Source organism: Prionailurus viverrinus, chromosome C1 (assembly GCF_022837055.1).
Source record: "Prionailurus viverrinus isolate Anna chromosome C1, UM_Priviv_1.0, whole genome shotgun sequence".
NCBI classification, from domain to species: Eukaryota; Metazoa; Chordata; class Mammalia; order Carnivora; family Felidae; genus Prionailurus; species Prionailurus viverrinus.
The window spans coordinates 61,015,025-61,036,368 of record NC_062568.1 but is presented as its reverse complement, the minus strand read 5'-3'; the positions used below and the strand labels follow the sequence as shown (position 1 = coordinate 61,036,368).

At 37.1% G+C, this 21,344-nt stretch overlaps 1 protein-coding gene across 26 annotated transcripts in view; it reads left to right on the top strand.

Annotated features, from left to right (window-relative positions):
- The window catches only part of XIRP2 (xin actin binding repeat containing 2), a 698,239-nt gene that overhangs the window by 392,711 nt on the left and 284,184 nt on the right, over positions 1-21,344 (top strand). For 24 of the 26 annotated variants that reach the window (XM_047872633.1, XM_047872623.1, XM_047872621.1 and 21 more), the window contains one exon: positions 20,938-21,051. The exons of the other annotated variants lie outside the window; for them this stretch is intronic. In XM_047872633.1, the coding sequence (XP_047728589.1) occupies positions 20,938-21,051 (114 nt within the window). The remainder of the gene's footprint in view (positions 1-20,937; positions 21,052-21,344) is intronic. 26 annotated transcript variants of the gene reach the window in all.

Sequence of the window (21,344 nt, the reverse complement as noted above, 5' to 3'; positions counted from 1 at the left end):
AAGAAAGTTTCTTTTCAGACAGTTACGTGTCACAGCCTTCTGACTCTCCATCTCCTGCCCTCCTCTCATCTGAGGTTTCTGAGGTAATCTCTGCCAAGCATGATGTATTTTGTAAAGGCTTTTTAGCAGGACAGAGGTTATTACAATCTTGAAAATTATTACTGAAAAATCTGTCCACCAAACTAAAAAATAGAGAGCTAAGTATTTTTTTCCCTGGGGGGGGGGGAAGTTTGATGAAATAAAATATGTTTTCTTTACCTGAAAAACAGGCAGGCAAGTAGTTTTTTGTAGAGCTGAAGTAAATACTTTAATGATAGAGATAATTACTTTTTTTATTAGAGAAATATAAAGAATAATAATTTTCATTTTTGCATATAGTATAAGAACATAATATTTGGTGACAAAGCATCAGTTGAAAGCCTTGGGCTCGGCCACTTCTTCATCATATAAAATTGAGTGAGTTATTTCACCTCATTAATCCTTGATTTTCACATCTATAAAATGAGGAAATTAATACAGCACAAGATTTTTGTGAAGATAAAGTTATATAGCACCTGAAGGAGAAGACGTATTTAAGAGGTAGCACCAAATAAAATTTAAGAAATTGCACCAATGTAGCACCAAATGGGTATTTCTTCTATTTTGTCTTCTCTGGTATCATTTCTGCAACTTAGTACATGCCTTTGGGGAAAATATTTCATCTCAATGACTTCTGTTTCCTCACCTATAAAGGTAGAGGCTTACACTCTATGGTTTATAAAAATGGAAAGGTGCTTCGGGCAAAGAAGTTTTTATTTCGCATCTGACAACACCTTAGTCTTTTGCAAAGACCCCACTTAGAAGGGCTTTCATTGAATATTCAGTGGAGTAAATGCTAATTAAACTTTCCAACATGAGTTATAACCCCATTTTGAGATGATGAGACAAGGGGCTACAATCTTAAATTATAGTTTTCCAAGCTTTATTAAAACCCTAAACAGAGATACATTGCCACCTTCATTGCCCTTTCCAGTTAATAGAAAAAGTCACTGCCACTTAGGGACTCCAAATCCAAAGTCAAGAGAGATGAGGCTTACATATTATAAAAGTGTTTATTGTATTCACATTCACATACACAAAGAACAAAGACACCACAAGGACAGGAATGTTTCATTTTATACAGGTTTTCTTAGTGGTGTAATTTGTTGTTGTTTTTTCTTTCTAATATAAGTGCTCTTTGCTTGTTGTTATTGTTTTTTCATCCATTTATGTTTTTTTTTTTTTTGAATTTTAGTGCCTCCTGTCCAGTGCTTTATGTTAGCTTGGGGGGGTGGGGTGGGGGCACAGCTCTGTGATCAGATGGTAAACTCCCAACTGAACACGTTTTTGCATGGCCTTAAAGACCTCCGGAGGAAACTGCCATCTCACCTCATTCATGTCTCACAGTGATATAGGTAGTCACAATATGACATTGTTAAAGAGTATCGTGCCAGTAACCACAGAAAGATTGTAAGCAATATTGACTCACCTTCAACTGGGAAAATTGCTGTCAGTTCATGGATTGACATTCTTTGACATTTTACTTGGAAAACTAGTGAGAGTTTTCACCCTTTGTTGTAGGAACACTGATGCCAGCCCTGCTGCCTCTGTTGTAAACCCACTTTTTTTTACTCGTCCTATGTTCCCCAGATGTTTACCCAACATTTCTACTTACTGACTGAATTCATTCAAGGAGTCCCACGTATGACTCTTTTTCCCCTTCCATGTCCTCCCATTGCTGATTTTCATACTCAACCAGGTTCTTTTGGAGAATCCTCTCACCATAAGGAAAAGCTAAAGAAGGAAATAAAGAAAAGAAATTGGTAAAATGCATTGAGAAAGATGATTAAATAGGGAGAATTTTGGGCTTTATTCAGCGCTTTGACCCCACCACGGGTGATAGAGATGAAGTTCCAGTCACTGAAAGTCCACCAGCAATCCAAAGGTTTTCCTGAAGTAAGTCAACATAGGAATTCCTTCAACAACACCCTGAGAAATAAACTTCCACTTGCTGCGGGGAAACCTGGAAGAGACCAACTTAACTAAGTGACCAAAGTTAGTATCACCATCAATAGCACTACATCTCGATATCATCTACCTCCCGATGTGATATATATTGTTAAGTTCAAAACATCAGCCCTGTGGTATCCTTGCCAAAATTACGTAATCTCAATTTAATCATGATGAAACATCAGATAAATCCACATAGAGAGAATTCTATAAAACACCTGGCCATGACTCTTCAAAAGTGGTAAGGCCGTGTTGGAAAAATACTGAGCAACTGCCATGGATTGGAGGTGACCTAACAGACATGACGATAGAGGTGAGGGTGGACTCTTTCACTGAAAATTGGACCACAAAAGAGAGCATTAGTGGGAAAGTAGGAAAAATTCTAATAAGGTCTGTTTATTTCCTGGTTTCAAAATTGTACAGTGCTTAAGATACTAAGATTAAAGAAAACTGGACAATTGTTATATGGGAATTCTCTGTAGTATTGCAACATTTCAGTAAATCTCAAGTTATTTCAAAATAAAAAAGTTAAATATGCTGATCTTTGTTGAGGTCTTGCTAGCACTGTAGAGTGGAGGATCATGGTCTCTTTTGTTTGAATTTTTCCAAACCTAACAGATTATGACTCATATCACTTTGTAGAATGTGATCCTTAGCTTCACACCCCTATACTTCTAACATGTTAAACGTTATCAGCCATTTCTCTCTGCCTATAATTTCAGGATCTCTACAATTAATTATTTTCTTAGCAAGGAGAATTTGGGAAGCCTAATCAGTAGTAGTTCAGAAGCTGAGTATATATATGGACAGCCTTACAGTTAGGTCTGCATTAAATTTATATCCCATTTCCACTCATTGAATTTCACTACATTTTCAGGAAGTTGTTTAGACCTTTAGTTCTGTCTTGACTTGCAGTCTTTCCAAATCACTGCTTCAAGTTCAAGGAACTCCGATTAGCTATTGTCTCAAACTCAAACTTCAGGAGCTATAGCTGTTACCCTTTTGATGCTGATTTGACAGCAAGCTTCAATCTCTATAATATATTACGAACCCCTTCGAAATGCTAACCCTCTTTTCAGGGGCTGTAGTCTTCTGATGGATTTCCCAGTTGCTTAGGAAGTATGTATGTATGTATGTATGTATTTTCCTTCTGCTTTGGGTTAGACCTTTTGATGGCTAACTTCCTTAACTCCCTAGGCTCTCCTTTCTGGTCTTCCTCACTGTGAACTGAGCACCAGGATTGATATAGTAATGCCTTCTTTAATGTGATTGCCCTTTTTCATTTCTCAAACAAAGTCCTTCACCTGAACTTGGAAATCTGGAAACTTTTCTCAGAGTTGAAGCGCAGATATTTAGCATGGGGTGAAGTATAGACCCTGACAATTCAGAGTGGATGTGGCTCTAACAATTGGTACAGCCATCCTAGTACCCTCTTCCTAGACATCAACCAACTTGTAGACATGCAACCACATCCTTATTTTAGCACCAGCTTAGCACTCACTATATTGTGTATGGAAACCAAATAGTTAACAAATTTTCTTATTTGGAAAGATATTTCTTTGTCTGTTTAATGTGTAGCGGTGAGTGGATGCAGTGAGTTCCAAACACCTTAAACAAATTCAAGCTCCATTTATGTTTCTCATCTATACCAGCTACCAAATATGATGATTTATGGTACTTAATAGTGTACTAACTTGTTTTATGTCAATGTAAGTCATTTATCGGATGCCATGAGACAAATTGCTCTCAAGCATGGTAATGCATCATAATGCATGCAGTTCTCTTCCCCTTCCCCCATTTGTGAAAACATATCAGGAGTTTACATTTAAATTAATCAAAATGTTCTGATGTCAACCTTGATTAGATGTCAGAATTTTTTATTAATGATAAAGATGTTATAAAATATTTCCATTTCTGATCAAGATGATTTTATAATTTAAGATCTAATCTCTTTTCCATTTACCTTTATTTTTAAAAGTTTATTTATTTATTTTGAGAGAGAGAGCAAGTGAGCGAGCATGAGTGGGGAAGAGGCAGAGAGAGAGGGAGAGAGAGAGAGAGAGAGAGAGAGAGAGAGAGAGAGAATTCCAAGTAGGCTCCAGCACAGAGCCCCACGCAGGGCTTGAACTCATGAACTTTGAGATCATGACCTGAGCTGAAATCAAGAGTCAGATGTTTAACTAACTGAGCCACCCTGGCGCCTCTCCATTTACCTTTATTTTTAAAAGTTAGGAGTAATTTTTTCCTTGTGTCTTGAAAAATATATTTGAAATTCCCATAGGAAAAGAAATTCAAGCTATGAAAAATAAAAACCAAAAACCAGGAGTTCCACAAATATTCTCCTTCTCTCTCTCTCTCTCTCTCTCTCTCTCTCTCTCTCTCTCTCTCTCTCACACACACACACACACACACACACACACACACACACACAGGGGCTTTTTAAAATATTTCATGTTTAAAAGTAAAGTTGAGAAGTTGTGGGATATATGTGTCAATGTCTCTAAAAATATTTATTTATCCAGGAATAGCAATTGTGTTTTTTTCTGAGACATGTTTCAATTCTACTTTTTGGTTTATAGCTGTAGTCTTTTTGGGTGCCTATTCATTTCTGAGGTTATCCCTGAATGCCTCCCCTCAGCCTAATGTTGGTCTGCCCTGGGGCCGCTGGAACAAGAGGCTCCATGCTGCTGCTAATGGTAAGCAAGTAGTATAATTGAGCACTGGGTGCCAGCCAGGTATTGTGCTAAGGGCTCCACAGGCATTGCTGCCATTTAATACAACTATGTAAGGATATAAGAACTACCATAATTTTCACTTTACAGCTAAAGGGTGGAGAGATTAAATAACTCCAAAGGTACACCACTGGTACGTAATAGAACAGGGATTTCAACCCAAGTTATCTCAATCCAGAATCCCCAACATTAAAATACTACTCTGGGGGCGCCTGGCTGGCTCAGTTGGTTAAGCATCCAACTTCAACTCACGTCATGATCTCTCAATTCGTGGGTTCAAGCCCCGCGTTGGGCTCTGTGTTGACAGCTCAGGGCCTGGAGCCTGCTTCGATTTCTGTGTCTCCTTCTCTCTCTGTCCCTCCCCAGCTCACACTCTGCCTCTCTCTCAAAAATAAATAAACATTTAAAAAATGTTTAAATACTACTTCTGAGTGCTGTCTGGATTCAAGTTGTCCATTTCCATACAGGATCTCACAGTCATAGAAATCACAGAATCTCTTTAACTTTGCATGCCACAAACCACATATTCTAAATTCTAAGATACATACTTTTTCAGATTTGTTAACATCTTTGAATTTAGCATGCTTCTTATTATCAATGGTATTTCATAGTTTGTCAGGATTCCCCCCTTTCTTACAGGTACATAAAATAATGTCATTTTGCTTTTGATAAACTATAGCATAAATAAAATATATATTTTGAATAAATACACTAAAAAGTTATTGAATGTTCATTGTGTGCCAGGAATGTACTAAATACTTTAAATACATTTTCTCTTAATTTTCATAACTTCTCTATTAGTGAAAGCTATGTCAACACCACGATTATACAGATAAGAAAATAGAGGCTTTTGTCTAAGGTCTTTCTGTAAAGTAGTTCAAAAAGGAATCTAACTCAGAAGCCTTAGTTTTAAATGTTGAAGAGTTAGTTTTGTATTATGCCTGTTTTGTTAATGGGTTTAGAGTAAGCTAGAATTTTCTACTTTAATGAACATTTAACTGTGTGCAAAATAACTTCCACATTAACAAGGAGCTTTACAAAGAAGTGAAAACAATCATGGTGGCTTATTTGGTAGGAAGGATAAGTGTTATATTTAACTTATTTCTTTCTTCTTTTAGGGACTGGGAGTGGAAGCAGAGATTAATATAGTATAATTTGACCCAAATAAAGATATTTAGATATATTTGAAGGAAAAGAGAGAAATACTTTTTTTAAAGAGAAAAAAAAAACTTTGAAGTTTAATACTCATTAGAAGGCAAAATTAATTCTCCAGTTCACCCAATCAAAATCTAGAGAAAAAGTTTAACCCTGAGAATTTTTGAAACCTAAAAGCTGCTCTAGCAGCAGAGAGGCAATCAGAGAGGAGGGAAATAGAAGCTCAAGACTGAGCAAAAACAATTGAATTTAATAAACAAGACTGTAATCTGCTTTATCTGTTTTGAATGCTTCTTTTTAATCCTGTGAATTTCTTCCTGCTACAGTCACTGAAATTCAGTCTGCTATTTCTGTGGTATCTATTTTTGACTCTATGTAGGTAACACCACCTTATTTATCCCAAATTTTACTCTTTTACCTAAATTCTGTTTGCAAACTTTCAACTTGTTCTGAGAACTTCTACCTACACATTCTTCAACTACTTCAGAATGCATTAGTCTGAGATCATTATCCTCCACGAAAATCAACTTCTTACCCAAAGCCCATATATTTACAATGGCAACACCTTGTGTGCAATGATGGAGAGCCCTCTCTGGTAGTTTAATTGATCTTGCTCAACTGCCTTCTACCCCCCCCATTTTTCAATTTCTCTTTTCACTTTTCATTTACCACCTATCCCTTATTACGTCATACCTGAGTTATTACCATACCTGCTGTGATACTGTGATTTATAATAAGAAATATGCATTTGATCTTTGACCCTGGGGCACAAATCTCTTAAAACCCTTGGGATTTCCCATGAGAAGAATGATAAAGATAGCTTTTGTGCTAAGTCAATGAAGTGACTTTTTGGAAAGCCCTTAGGTAATCTCAGGTTGGGAGGTGGTTGGTGGGGGAGCCAATCATGTGATTAGAGGGTTAGAAGTTTAAATACTCCCATACCAATTTAGGGGGAGGGTCTAGAGGTGGAATCAGTTACCAGTGGCCAGTGATTTAACCAATCATGATTATGTAATGAAACCTCCATACAAACCCAAAAGTAAGGGATTCAGAGAGCCTTTGGTTGGTGCATGGAAGCTTTATGTCCCTTCCCACATTCCTTGCCCTATGTATCTCTTCCGTCTGGCTGTTCCTGAGTTAAATCCTTTTATAATAAACCAGTACTCTAGTAAGTAATATCTTTCTTTGTGTCCTGTGAGCTGTTCTAACAAATTAATTGAACCAAAGAAAGGAGAGGGTCATGGGAACCTCTGATTTATAGCCAGTCAGAAGTACAGGTAGCAACCAGGTCTTATGATTGACATCTGAAATGGGGGCTGGGGGGAGGAGGTGGCAGTCTTGTAGACTGAACCCTTAACCTGTGGGATCTGATGCTGTCTCTAGATATATAGTGTAAGAATTGAGTTGACTTATAGGATACCCAGCCAGTGTCCCAGAAGTTGCTTGTGGATGTGGGAAACCACACACACACATTGGAATTGGGCCGAAGGAACCAAAGACCTTCCTTTTTATTATCTTAGTCTTTCTAGAGTAAACCCCTTTTGTTGAGGTTTGATCCCAGTAACACAATCACAGACACTCTAATTCCTACAGCTGTGGACCCATGTACCATATCATATACTTACATATGTTATGTATATGCATTCTGTTCTATAGTGCTGCATTATCAATTATGGGGTCACAGGCCACATGTGGTTACTTTAAATTTTAATTAAAGTGAAATTAAATTAAAAATTCATTTCCTTTGTCACAATAGCCATATTTCAAGTTCTTAATAGCTACATGTGGCTAGCAGCTACTGTATCAGACAGCACAGTACAAAGCATTTCCATCATCAAAGAAATTTCTATTGGGCAGTATGCTCTAGTTGCTAGTCTATAGGGCTCCACTTTCTCCATCTGAAATTCTCTGAGTAGCTTCTAAGTGTTCTGGAGTTCCTCCTGCTTACTCCAGTCTATCTCTCTGCCTTCCCACTTCATACAAATGCCTCAGGTGGAGAATGCCTTTCTCTTTTTCATTTTGCCCCTAAATGCTCAGAGACACTGTATTATTAGAACCTACCCAAGCCACAGTGCCAAGGATAGAGAAGACAGTGCAACATGAATCTGCTTACAGGGATTTAGTTGCAGTGAATGCTGAGCATGCTATTGGGACCAGTTGTAAGCCTACATATGACCCAAAAGAAGCTTCTCAAGCAAGTTTGTTGGGTTTTATTATTTAATAAAAACATTTTAAAAGTCTCCTTCCTTCTAGCTTTTGGTTTCATGCAGACATTTCTCCAGTGGTGTTGTCTTGGGCCCCTTTCAGGTCTATAAGCAGGTTCTTTGGTCTCTTTCTTTTCTTTTCCTCCATGGTTTTTAACAGAGTGCCAAACACATGGTGGGTTTTAATTAAGTATCTTGGGAATGGGTGGATAAAGAACTGTTGTTAAAAAGAGCTGGCTCTTTCACTGTCTACCATCCAGGCCATCTGCATTAGCAGTCCATCCTCATGACTCAGCACAAAGGTAACCTTATAGCAACTTTCTAGCCTACACTGCCAATAGTTGTATTCCTTCTGCTCATTTTATGGCAGGGGTTTGATAATCTGATGTCCCCTGTCCCTTACATGTGGTCATTCCAGCCTAAGCACTTTTGTTACTGGCTATGAGCCAGCTTCTTTAGGTTGGACATCCTATCTTACACTCTTTATGCCTAATAGATAACACTAGTGAAATTGTGCAATAAATAGATAGAAAAAGATTATTGCTCTTTTATTGAACTTTTTTTAGTCTGATGTTACTTTGACATCAAGCTATGTCTGCCAGCCTCCCAAAGGATAAACTGCCTCATGATTCATATTTACTCCATTTTTCTGGTGCATTAGTAGACAGTGGCCTGAATATGCAGTTAGAAGGTGTGTCCATCTCTGTGTTACATAGACTCATGGTAGAGCCTACCTCATGATGCTCACCTACACCTGACCCATGGTCACCACCAGCTCAGGAAGCTCCTTCAGAATGTATTGTGATTGTTGTTTGACCCGTTTTCTACTCTAGAAAATGTAAGTAATAATCAGTTATTATCTACTCTTTTTAAATTATAAAATATTTAAGCCATAAATAAAAGTCTGAAAATATATTCTGCATCTTCTTTCAGCTGTACATCAAAAATTCAGTGATGAGCATATAAAGACTCTTAGGTATTGAGGTTCTTTTTGTGTATGCCACCAAGGAATTGAAAGATATTTTTGGCCAGCAAAAAGTTTTATCTTATGCTAATGTCCAAATTCCCCTTTTCCCTAATATTTCAAGATTGCCTCATAAAACAGAAGATAATAAACTCAACAGATGCAAGACTCAGAATAAATAATAAATATATACTGCATCCCACCACATACACAATTAAAAATAAGCCAACTAGAAAACTAGTTTTTTTCTTTTTTTTCTTTTCTTTTCTATTCGTTTCTTTTCCTTTCTTTTCTGGGAGAAAGGAAAAGAGGTTTATAATATGTATACCTAAGTTGAAATGGTTTCTAATACTCTAAATGAAACATTTATAGATATAGTTGTGCCATATCATCATATTTTCTTTCTTATTCCTCATCATTGAATAAAGCCAAAGTTTTGGTCCCCAAGAACGTTCAGCATCTGAGTTTCTTTGCTGCTAAAAGAAAAGTAGGTAACATTCCTATCATTTCAAAGAGAATGAGGGGATAGAAATGAAGGAAGAAAGCAATGCTAAGAAGCACAGATCCTATTTTCTTGTAATGCCACTAATAATAACTTAGAAGTGGTAGCTAGAGTATAGATGCTGTATAAGCAAAAATAAATCTACACCAAATGGTTTTTAATGCTTGAAAGGTAAAAGTAACTGGAAAGTTAAAATCAGTTTACCATAAACACCTTCTCCAAAGCAGCATATTTTCCCAGAGTTCTCCCTGGAGTTTTTTGGCATATTGCTCAGAAAATGCTTCAATAGAATATATCTAATGAGATCTTTCCCATTCATCATTTTCTACTGAGAGATGCATTTCCAAATGTAGAAATTAAAAAGTATAAATTCCTCTAAAGAAATTATTCCAGTTCCAACTTGAATAGCACTAATAAGTCTTCTCCCAGCATGAGAAGATTATATGGACTTTAACTAGCAAATGTGGTTCCAAAATAGCTAATCATTAAAAACCAGAGACAATCCATTTCCATAAAGATATGGCAATTAAAGTGACTGACATAGAATGGTAAGAATCTTAAAGGAGAAAACTGCCCTCATTGAGGGAGGGAGATGTCATTGAGTCAAGCTCCCTCCAAGGTTGGAATCCATCCTATATCCCAGGCAGATGGCAGCCCAGCTTTCCTTTAAATACTTCCAGTTTCAAGAGTTCATGCTTCTGCAAAACAGTTCTTTCTATTGTCAGATGGCTCTCTTTCTTAGAAGGTTAATCCTCACGTTGAGTAGAATGTATCTTATTGGAACATCCACATTTTGAGCAAGGTTTTGCCCTTTGAAGCAACACAGAATATTTTCCATTTGTTACTGTGGGAAATGACAGGCTCTGTCTAATCTTGAGGGCTCAGGACACAACTTAGCAGTAGGAGGTGAGTCCTGAGTGACTTAGGAAGAGTCAAGGCCAAACCTATGCATGACAAGGGCATGATATGACTCAGCACGTCCTGACTAAGGAAAGACAGATGCTACAAAACCATCCCTCCCTCCAAAAAAGGTTGGTCATTAATTAAGAAATCTGTGCTGGGTAGGTCAGACAATATATTTGAGTATCTTCCTTTGTAGATATTTTAAAAATTGTTGTTTTGTGGTTTTATGCCCTCCTTTTGTTGTAGATATATCAGGAATACATTAGTAGACCCACTCAGGAGTGACAGCAACTATGACAGAGGCAGATATCATTGACTGTTTTTTGTTCAAGTGTTGCAGTAAGTACGAGGGCTAGGAAGGTAGAAGATTTGACAACTGTGGGTTCCATCCAGCATTTTTATTATCTTTCTTGAGTGCAGTTCATACTTTTCAGAACTGTTAGTACCCTGTGGTGCTGACATAATATGTCCTTTGTGAGGCTTTGCTTTTTCTGGCTTCAAAACCAAGGCCTTGGAGCAGCTTTATTTGCATAGATAGATATCAAATGTGTCATTTTCGTGTTTTTTACTACTATTTTTTTAAAATTATTTTCAATTACAACTCCAATCACAAGCATACACAGACTAATTTTTAGTTTTGTTTTTGACTGATTATGCTTGCGCACAGCCCCTTCCTTCGCATGACAATTGTCTTCTCTATCATTACAAGCAGGTTAAGGACCAGGGTGGAAGGATAAGAGGCTTCCTAAGTGTTTTCTGCTGCTAGAACCCTTTTCATAGGATTCCAAATAACAGAACATAACCTTTCCTCCAACCCACTCCAACCAGCCAGCCCACACACATCCAATTCTGTTTCTCAGCATCCAGCTCCAAAACACATTTTTTCCCAGTTTTGCTGAAGTATAATTTACAAACAAAACTTTAAGATATTTAAAGTGTACACCTTGATTTGATATATGTATATATTGTGAAAGGATTCCCCCCAGCAAGTTAATTAACACACCCATCACCTTACATATTTACCCTTTCTGTGTGTGAGAGAGCACTTAAGTTCTCTCAGCAAATTTCAATTATGCAATACACTGTTATCAACTACAGTCAACATGTCAAATGTTAGATCATCAGACTTTATTCATTTTATAACTGAAAACTTGTACTCTTTTACTAGTCTCTCCTTATTTTCTCCAACCCCAGCCTTGGCAACCACTTTTTACTGTTTCTGTGAAGTTGTTTTGTTTTGTTGATGGTATTGTTGTTTTTTAAGATTTCACATATATGTGATATCATGGAGTATTTGTCTGTTTCTGTCTGGCGTATTTCACTTAGCATAATGCCCTCAAAATTCATCCATGTTGCCACAGATGACTTCCTTCTTTTAAAAGTAAATAATTTTATCACACACACACACACACACACACACACACACACGCACACACACACACGACATATTTTCTTGTTTTGTTTATCCATTGATGGCCACTTAGATTGTTTCCATACCTTGGCCATTGTGAATAATGATGCCATCAATGAACATGATAGTACAGATATGTCTTCAAAATAATAGTTTTACTTCCTTTGGACATATACCCAGAATTGGAATTGCTGGATCATATAGTAATTCTAGTTTTAATTTCTTGAGGAACCTCCATGCTGTTGTCCACAAGGGCTGTACTTGTTTATATTTCTGCCAACACAGTGTAAGAGTTCACTTTTCTCCATATCCTTGATAGCATTGGTTATCTCTTGTATTTTTGATAATACTCATTCTACCAGATATAAGTTGATATTTCGTTGTGGTTTTGATTTGCATTTTTCTGATGATTTCTAATGATTAGTGATGTTGAGCACCTTTTCTTGTATCTGTTGGCCATTTGTATGTCTTCTTTGGAAAGAAGTCTATTCAAATTCCTTGTTTGTGTTTTTATTGTTTTTTTTTTTTTGCTATTGAATTGTGTGAGTTCCTTGTATATTTTAAATATTAACCCTAATTAAATGTATGGTTTGAAAATATTTTCTCCCACTCAGTAGGTTGACTTTTCATTTTGTTTATGGTTTCCTTTGCAGAGAAGCTTTTTAGTTTCATGAGGCCCCACTTGTTTAATTTTGCTTTCATTGCCTTTGCTTTTGGTGTCAAACCCAAAAAATCATTGCAAAACCAATGCCAAGGAGTTTACTCCCTAGGTATCCTTCAAGGTGTTTTATGGTTTCAGGCTTTACATTCAAGTCTTTAATCCCCTTTGAGTTGATTTTTATGTATGATGTAAGATAGGGGTCCAGTTTTTTTCTTTTACACAAGGCAATCCAATTTTCCCAACACTATTTATTTCCCAATACTCTCCTTTTCCAAATGTATATTCATGACTTCTTTGCCAAAAATTAATTGACTATGTATGCATGAGATTATTTCTGGGCTTTTTATTTTGTTCCATTAATCTATATGTCTGTTTTTATGCTAGTACCATACCATTTTGATTACCATAGCTTTATAATATAGTTTTTTTAATTGTTTTTTTAATGTTTATTTTTTGAGAGAGAGACAGAGCATAAGTGGAAGAGGGGCAGAAAAAGATGGAGACCCAGAATATGAAGCAGACTCCAGGCTCTGAGCCATCAGCACAGAGCCTGATGCAGGGCTTAAACTCAGGAACTGTGAGATCATGACCTGAGCCGAAGTCGGACACTCAACCACTTTTAGTCGGACACTCAAGCCACTCAGGCACCCCTTTTATAGTATAGTTTAAACTCAGGAAGTGTGATGCCTCCAGTTTTGTTCTTCTTTCTCAAGATTGTTTTTGTTATTTGCAGTTTTTTGTCGTTCCATACAAATTTTAGGTTTTATTTCTGTCAAACATGCCATTGAAATTTTGATAGATATTTCATTGAATCTGTAGATCACTTTTGATCTTAATTGTGATTTATGATACCAAGTTAAAGAGTGATGAGAGAATAAGATCACTGTTTGATTTAAATTTAAATGAATCATATAAATTCAGAAATTATTGAGGATTCCATAGAGCTAACATTTAAACATTGATTTATTTTATCCTTAAAACAAAGGCAAAAATAGTTTATATTTTACCTCTTGATCAGAAAATGAAGTTTTTAGTCTTTTTTTTAATATTAAGTATTATTACAACGACAATAGTTGTATATATAGTTGTATATAAAACTCCTCTTTTCTGTTCCTCAATACCTTGTGTTAGGCCAGCTCTACTACATGTATTTTTCTCTATATTAAAGGGAGTATAGACTGTACTTTCACATATAATAGGTAGTAGCTATATTTATCAAAAATCTTATTAACTCTGCAGTTAGACAGCTGTCAGCCTACATTCAGTATTGTTCTGTGAAACATCTGAGGGACAGCTTGATATTAGGCATTTAACGCTTTAGTATAAAAGGTTTATACAGTTTTCACTGAGCGATTTAAGTCTGTTTCTAAGTTAGAATTTTACTTTTTTAGATTACACATTCTTCAAGCTTCTGTAATTACTAGATGACCAGACATGCATTCAGGAATATTACCTTTTCTATTTTTAGGTATGTTCTGGAAATTGCCATCAAAAAGGACACCAGATTTATATTGCTTTTAGTTTCTAGCATAATTTAAATTTCTCATCTATTGGGATTTAATAGCTGTTCCAAGTACAATAACCAACTAACTTTCTACAACTGGCTATTTTTAAATAAATACATTTCCCGATATTCACACCAAAAATATTTATGTATATGTCTAATACCTCCCCCAGTGTTCTCATGGGGAGAGAACATGTCAACATTTAACATGGTGTCCCAGTGGCTAGCAGGGTGAAAGGTACAGGGAAAGCATGCAGTTTATGTTTGTTGAATGAACCAATACACTTTGAAACAATCCTGTGCCTTTGACAATTACATATATAAAATCTGAAGGACAATTACCTGAGCTTATTTGGTTTTCTGGAGCACTCTTCTAATATCCATTTATTTGGGGGTTATGTATTTGCTCATTTCATATCAACAAATAGTTCTCAAATTTCTTTATAAAGGGTTTTTCCTGCCCTACCTACCTTCATCCGTTATTATGACAACAAAAAATAATCTATCATGGTGTGTGTATGGCTCAGTGAGTTAAGCGTCAAACTTTGGCTCAGGTCATGGTCTCACAGTCTGTGAATTTGAGTCCCATGTCAGGCTGTATGCTGACAGCTCAGAGCCTGGAGCCTGCTTAAGATTGGTGTCTCCCTCTCTCTCTGCCCCTCCCCTGCTCATGGACTGTCTCTCTCCCTCTCTGTCAAAAATAAACATTAATAAATAGAATAGAATAAGAATAGAATAGAATAGAATAGAATAGAATAGAATAGAATAGCTACGATTCCAATCTGCTGCTGCCTATCATTTTTCATCATTGCTATTAAAAAGAGTCTTTGAGGGGCATCTGGATGGCTCAGACGGTTGAGTGTCCGACTTCTCTTCAGGTCACTATCTCACGGTTCCTGAGTTGGAGCCCCGCGTGGGGCTCTGTGCTGACAGCTTGGAGCCTGGAGCCTGCTTCAGATTCTGTCTCCCTCTCTCTCTGGCCCTTCCCCTCTTGAGCTCCTCTCTCTCTCTCTCTCTCTCTCTCTTTCAAAAATAAATAAACATTAAAAAAACATTTTAAAGAGTCTTTGAGCACTAGAGTCTGTTTTACTGTGGTATTCAAAAGGAGCAACAGGGGCGCCTGGGTGGCTCAGTCAGTTAAGCATCTGACTTCAGCTCAGGTCATCATCTCACGGTCTGTGAGTTCAAGCCCCGCATCGGGCTCTGTGCTGACAGCTCGAAGCCTGGAGCCTGCTTCAAATTCTGTGTCTCCCTCTCTCTCTGGCCCTTCCCCTCTTGAGCTTCTCTCTCTCTCTCTCTCTCTCTCTCTCTCTCTCTCTCTCTCTCTCTCAAAAATAAATAAACATTTAAAAAAAGGAGCAAGAGACCAACTGTAATAATCTTTGCTTTTATAGCAAACATCCTGTCACTCTGCCTTACATAACAAAATCTTCTTCCTTAGTGGTAACTCTTTTTCTTCTAGATCCACATTAACACTAGTGTTACATATGACAGAACAGTCACATTTTCAGTCAACATCATTTCACTATTCAAGCTTTGTGCAGAATTTTTTCCTGACATGAGTTATCTTGAATGTTTACTTCCTGCCAAAGAAATACAATCTCATTGCCCAAGAATTTACTCAGTGGACAGACTACAGAGCAGAGGAAACCTCAGCCTTGCACAATGTTTTTCATGCATAAAATGTAGCACAGGAGTCTACAAATAAATAAAACGGCAGCTGTCCACTGACCCAGCAGAGTGCACCAGTCATAATATAGTCAACAATAGCTCAAAACCTTGAGAACATGGTTCATTTTAAATAGTTAACTCTCAGTTGTTCCTGGCAATAGGAGGCAAAGTGGAGCATGGCTCACAGTCGAGAATATAATTTTAAAAGATTCATGTTTGCCATTAGTTTGAAATGTGTTCCTACTCTGTTATTTTCCTAGAGTTATTTTCAAATAGAAAAACTAATATTTTATTTTTTTGTTTCTTTTCACTGCTAAAGACTTTAGATCTAAGGCTTACAAGTAATAATTATGGAAATGATCAGAGTGGTAACAACAGGGAAAAGAAATGGCAACTGGGAGTTAAGATGAGCATCATGTTAGGTTTTCAAGCCAATTTCCAATTTAAATAATGGTATTAGTTTCTAATTGCTGCTATAACAAACTCCCCTAAAATTAGTGGCTTAAACAATAAAGAAATTATTATCTTATAGTTCTACAGGTCAGAAGTCTTACATGAGTCTTATTGGGATAAAATCAAAGTGTTGGCATGCTACATTACTTGTTGGAGGCTCTAAGAGAGTTTCTTTGCCTTTCTTAGTCTCTAGAAGTGGATCATGTTCCTGGGCTCAAGGCCCTTTCCTTCATCCTTAAAGCCAGCAACAATGGTTTGAGTCTTTTTCACAGAGCATCACTGTGACCTCCTCTTCTGCCCACCTTTCCAATTCTAAGAACTCTTCTTACATCGGGACAACCCAGGTTATCCAGGATAGTCTCTCTATTTTAAGGTCATCTGATTAGCAACCTTAATTCCATCTGCACCCTTGATTCCCCTCTGTCATGCAGCCTGATTCACCTGTGCCATTTTCACAGGTTCTAGGGATTAACACATGGTCTTAGAGTACATTATTTTGCCTACCATAATGATAAAGATCACATTTCAAACCATAAATGTGCTTTTTGCTTTTATCTTTTCTAATATATTTTTACTAGCTGAACCTTAGCTTTCATCTAGCTATAGAGGAAATCAGAAATTTTAAAGCATGTTAAATGAAGGCTTTTTAAAAATCCAGTTCTGACATGCAAAAATGAAACTATTAAAGAGAATTTATAGAAAAAAATTTTTGGCTCTGCCTTTAGTATATCAAGGTCTGAGTCTAGAAGAATTACCGCAGAGTTCTCTTACAGAGAAACTATTCCTTCTCTTATAGCAGAAAAGCCATTGGTTTATTGTTATAGAGTAGAAGTGTATAAAATAGAAGTTAAAGAAAAGTTGGCCATTCCTCAGACCCCAGTGAGGATGGAAAGAAGAAAATTTGGAATGCAAAAATGTGGCGTGAAAGTCACAGAGGGAAGTATAAGGAGACAAACTCAACTGTCATCGGCTACAAGCACCACTGAGCTCTTGAGAAGGACATGAATTTGTATTACACCAACCCCCGGTGGTCGGGGGAACTGACCCAGTGACCAGTAGCCAAGGCATAACTGTGCCTAAGGATTTTGCTCTGACAGGAGATTTTGTAAGACAGATCCTTTTCTATACACTTAATACCATCAAAGTGAAAGAGAGAAGAGGAAGCTAATGAAACTGATAATTTATCCAGAAGAGATTGAGCCTTACATAAAAGGATTCATTGGATTATCATAACAATCTGTGTTTCAAAGTAAACAATGATAAAGATCATGAAGAGCTTATCATAAGCCAGCAAATTAGGGACAGAACAACAACAATTAGATTTCTGGTCACTTTACATTCAGATATACAGAGAAAAATGTATCTTCTTTAAATCTCTATAACTGATGTAGTCTTTATCCCAAATCCCTATCTACTGGTTATTGGGAAAGGAAGTAGACTAAAGGTGAGAGAACTTAATTTTAGACCTGTTTGTTAAAACATATCCTGCTCTGGGCGCCTGGGTGGCTCAGTCGGTTGGGCGTCCGACTTCAGCTCAGGTCATGATCTCGCAGTCCGTGAGTTTGAGCCCCGCGTCGGGCTCTGTGCTGACAGCTCAGAGCCTGGAACCTGTTTCAGATTCTGTGTCTCCCTCTCTTTCTGATCCTCCCCCATTCATGCTGTCTCTCCCTGTCTCAAAAATAAATAAACATTAGGGGCGCCTGGGTGGCGCAGTCGGTTAAGCGTCCGACTTCAGCCAGGTCACGATCTCGCGGTCCGTCAGTTCGAGCCCCGCATCGGGCTCTGGGCTGATGGCTCGGAGCCTGGAGCCTGTTTCCGATTCTGTGTCTCCCTCTCTCTCTGCCCCTCCCCCGTTCATGCTCTGTCTCTCTCTGTCCCCAAAATAAATAAACGTTGAAAAAAAAATTTAAAAAAAAAAAAAATAAATAAATAAACATTAAAAAAAAAAATTTTAAAAACCCCACATATCCTGCTCTGATAATGTAAGAATTCGTACTCTGTCCTCTCATTTTTTTAATTCTCCAATTCCCTTCTCAACTTCTTTTCAAGATTGTGTCTGCTCTAGAGGGAGCAGAGAAATTTATCGTGCTTGCTTCTCTGTTCTCCAGGAAAATAGTCCAATTTTCCCTGATTGCAGGTGGCCTACTGGCCTCTGATGCCATATACTATGCTTGATCACTTTGCACTTCATACTTTTGGCTGAAATAATGCTCAAGGGAAGCAGTAGCCATATCTCTTTTCTTGAGCCCACTTTCCCCCTCAGATTGTGTTGATCACAGATACCTGAGTATCTTTCATCCAGGCCCCAGGGCCAGAACTCCACTCTCTGTGAAAGGGTGATGTTTTTCTCATTACAGTAGCCACATGGTAATTCTGTTGGCTTTTGACTAAGTATTTATATCCCATTGGAACTAAGGGAAGTTCAGGAGTGCTAGCCAAAGCCTTCTGTACATGACCATATGTTCTACTCCTTATCTTGTTTGATGTGCATCAAGTTGGTACACAGTACCCAAAAGTATTCTCTGAAATCTTTAAATATGGATCAAGAATGAGCCTTCTGCTGTTGGGTTTTCCCTCACACATCTTACACTCACCCATAGGCTTTATCGTAGGTAGAGGAAAGAGGAATAAACATCTACTACTCCGTTTACCTGTTACCTTTCTTCTTCTCACTGTCTGTAAGAGCTTTAACTTCAATGGCTGTCTTTTTTCAAGTAGCATCCTCTTGACTTAAGCTTAATAGCAAGAAGAGACTCTCAAATTAAATTGCAAGTAATAACAACTAATTAAAAAAAAACTAAGCAAATTGGTGCACAGCGAAAGTTAAACCATCGGCTAATAGGATGGCAAGGTATTCAGTTGAACATCATGAACTACTCTAAATAGAACACTGAACTCTGCTAGGACCCTTTCTCTCTCATTTTCGCTCCTTTTCTACCCATATATTTTTCCTTCCCAGTAATATTAGTTCAATTCTGCATCAGTGTGAACCATCTTCCACCACATGCTGGTGAATATGACATCTATCCCATTCATCATGATCATGCTGGGAAACACAACCTCCTTCGCTCAGCAGCTGAGTTTTACATTTTATATCTCCCACCAAGAAATACTGATTCATAATTTCCCTTAAAAATCTAGAAAATGTTTCCTGGTCTGACTTTGATTAAATGTCTACTGCAGGACTGATCAAATGTGGCTAGGAGGAAAGTCAAATAAGAGCATGGCTATCAGGAATCCATTCCCCTAATGTGGAACCTGTCCCAGAGAAGGGAAAATCACTGTGAGAGAAGTTAATCCAAGACCACTGCTGTCATTTAAAAACTTGGATGCCCTTGGTCCCAATTCCCTCATGGAATTAAAATGGCCTTTTGAAAACTTATTTCCCCAAAGGGTTTAACTCATACATCCTATTTACACAAGAAATAGAAACAACTGGTGGAATAGAATGGTAGTGAACATTCCTCACCTCTCATCTTCTAGCCAAAAATGGTTACAATCAGTAGAGCTATTCATGAAGGAGGGCTTCTCTGGATGATCAGCATGAAGCAAATGTCCATGAGGGACTCACCTTTGGACTATTTTATTATCACAAGTTCCTTAGAATTATGGAATTAGAATAATGGAAGTTCCTTAGAATTTCCAGTATTCAGTGTAACAGACAGTGGAGAAAGTTTCTCCAGTTCTCAAATACTAGAGATCACCATAAGGCCTTTGTAAATTCTCTGCACCAGTGATTCTTAAAAAGAACCAGTGTCAGCATCAAATATGAACTTATTAGAAATACAAAGTTGGGAGGATCCTGTGCAAGACTTACTAAATCAGGAACTCTCGGGAGGGATAAGCAATCTGTTTTAACAAACCCTCCAGGTCATTCTGATGTGTGCTAACAGTTGAGAACCACTGCTCTGTAAGTCTATAATTAGACTAAATAATACATATTTTCTACTAGAATATATCTTCTTGAGAAGTAAGAGCTGTGGTTCTTACTAATATAGCATTTGGGAGATCCTGGCCCGTTTATTTGCTGTCTTCAAACATCCAGTTACATTGATAAGAATTCTGACATGCAAAGATTATCTCAGAAATCTAAATTTGACTTTCTAAGGTACCTTTGAAAAACTAGTCAAAAACTTCAATTAGCCCGTATTTGCTTCCCTTTTTAGATCAACAGCTGCTCATTATTAAAGATTGTGGGATTATTGGAGTATTAATGTGATTGAGTCTTTATATTGTTTTATTATAGTGTCATTAACTTATGGTGATTATTGTTGAAATACTATTGAAGAATATTTCTGGCTACTTCTTTCTTGAAACCAGTGCTCTTGTGGGTGTTCTTCACTGTTTTATTCTACATTTGACAATTTTTAAACCACAATTTATCATTACATATTTGTTATTTGATTTCTTGTGCTGTTCATACTGATTTCTAGAATGAAATGGTGTTTTAGACATATTTGAAGATGTGCATCATTGTTTCTTTTCTTCTCACATTTGGTTTCTTCCTTCAGATGACTTCTTTAGTTACTTTAAATATTTGTATTCATTTTTTTCACATGAATAAATGATTCTCAGGGCTGGCATAGAAAATAATTTTAAATATACAGAAATATCTAGTCCTCACTCAAGATCAAACTTAATTATAATAATTAGTTGTTGGGATATGGAGAATTATTGCAATTTAAGAATGCCCAAGTGATAACAATGTATAGCTAAGATTGAGAACCACTGACGTGTATTTTCCTTTAGATCCAAGTTCTTCATTCTTCAGAATATTGTTTCCAAGCTGTTATGCTAGAGCCTATTTTTGTGTGTGCTGCTAATGGATATTTTCCATATCTGGATGATGCATCTGCAATACGGGTAAGATCTATATCATGTTTAATATTAGGTGACTCCATTTATTTGATGCATAATGGCACCAAACAGTTTCTCATAGGGCATATTTCCAAAGTATGGGCAATCTGACCACAACACAAAACACATCATTTACCACTAGTCTTGAATCTGGTATTTGGCTAGATTCCCTTCCTCCCTCACACTTGTAATAAGCAACCCTCCTGAAAAAGGGTATTGATTACAAAAGACTTTTCTTTTTTATTGTCCTTGCTAATACTATATTTCTACTGAGAATGGAAGTCAACTGCAAATGTCCC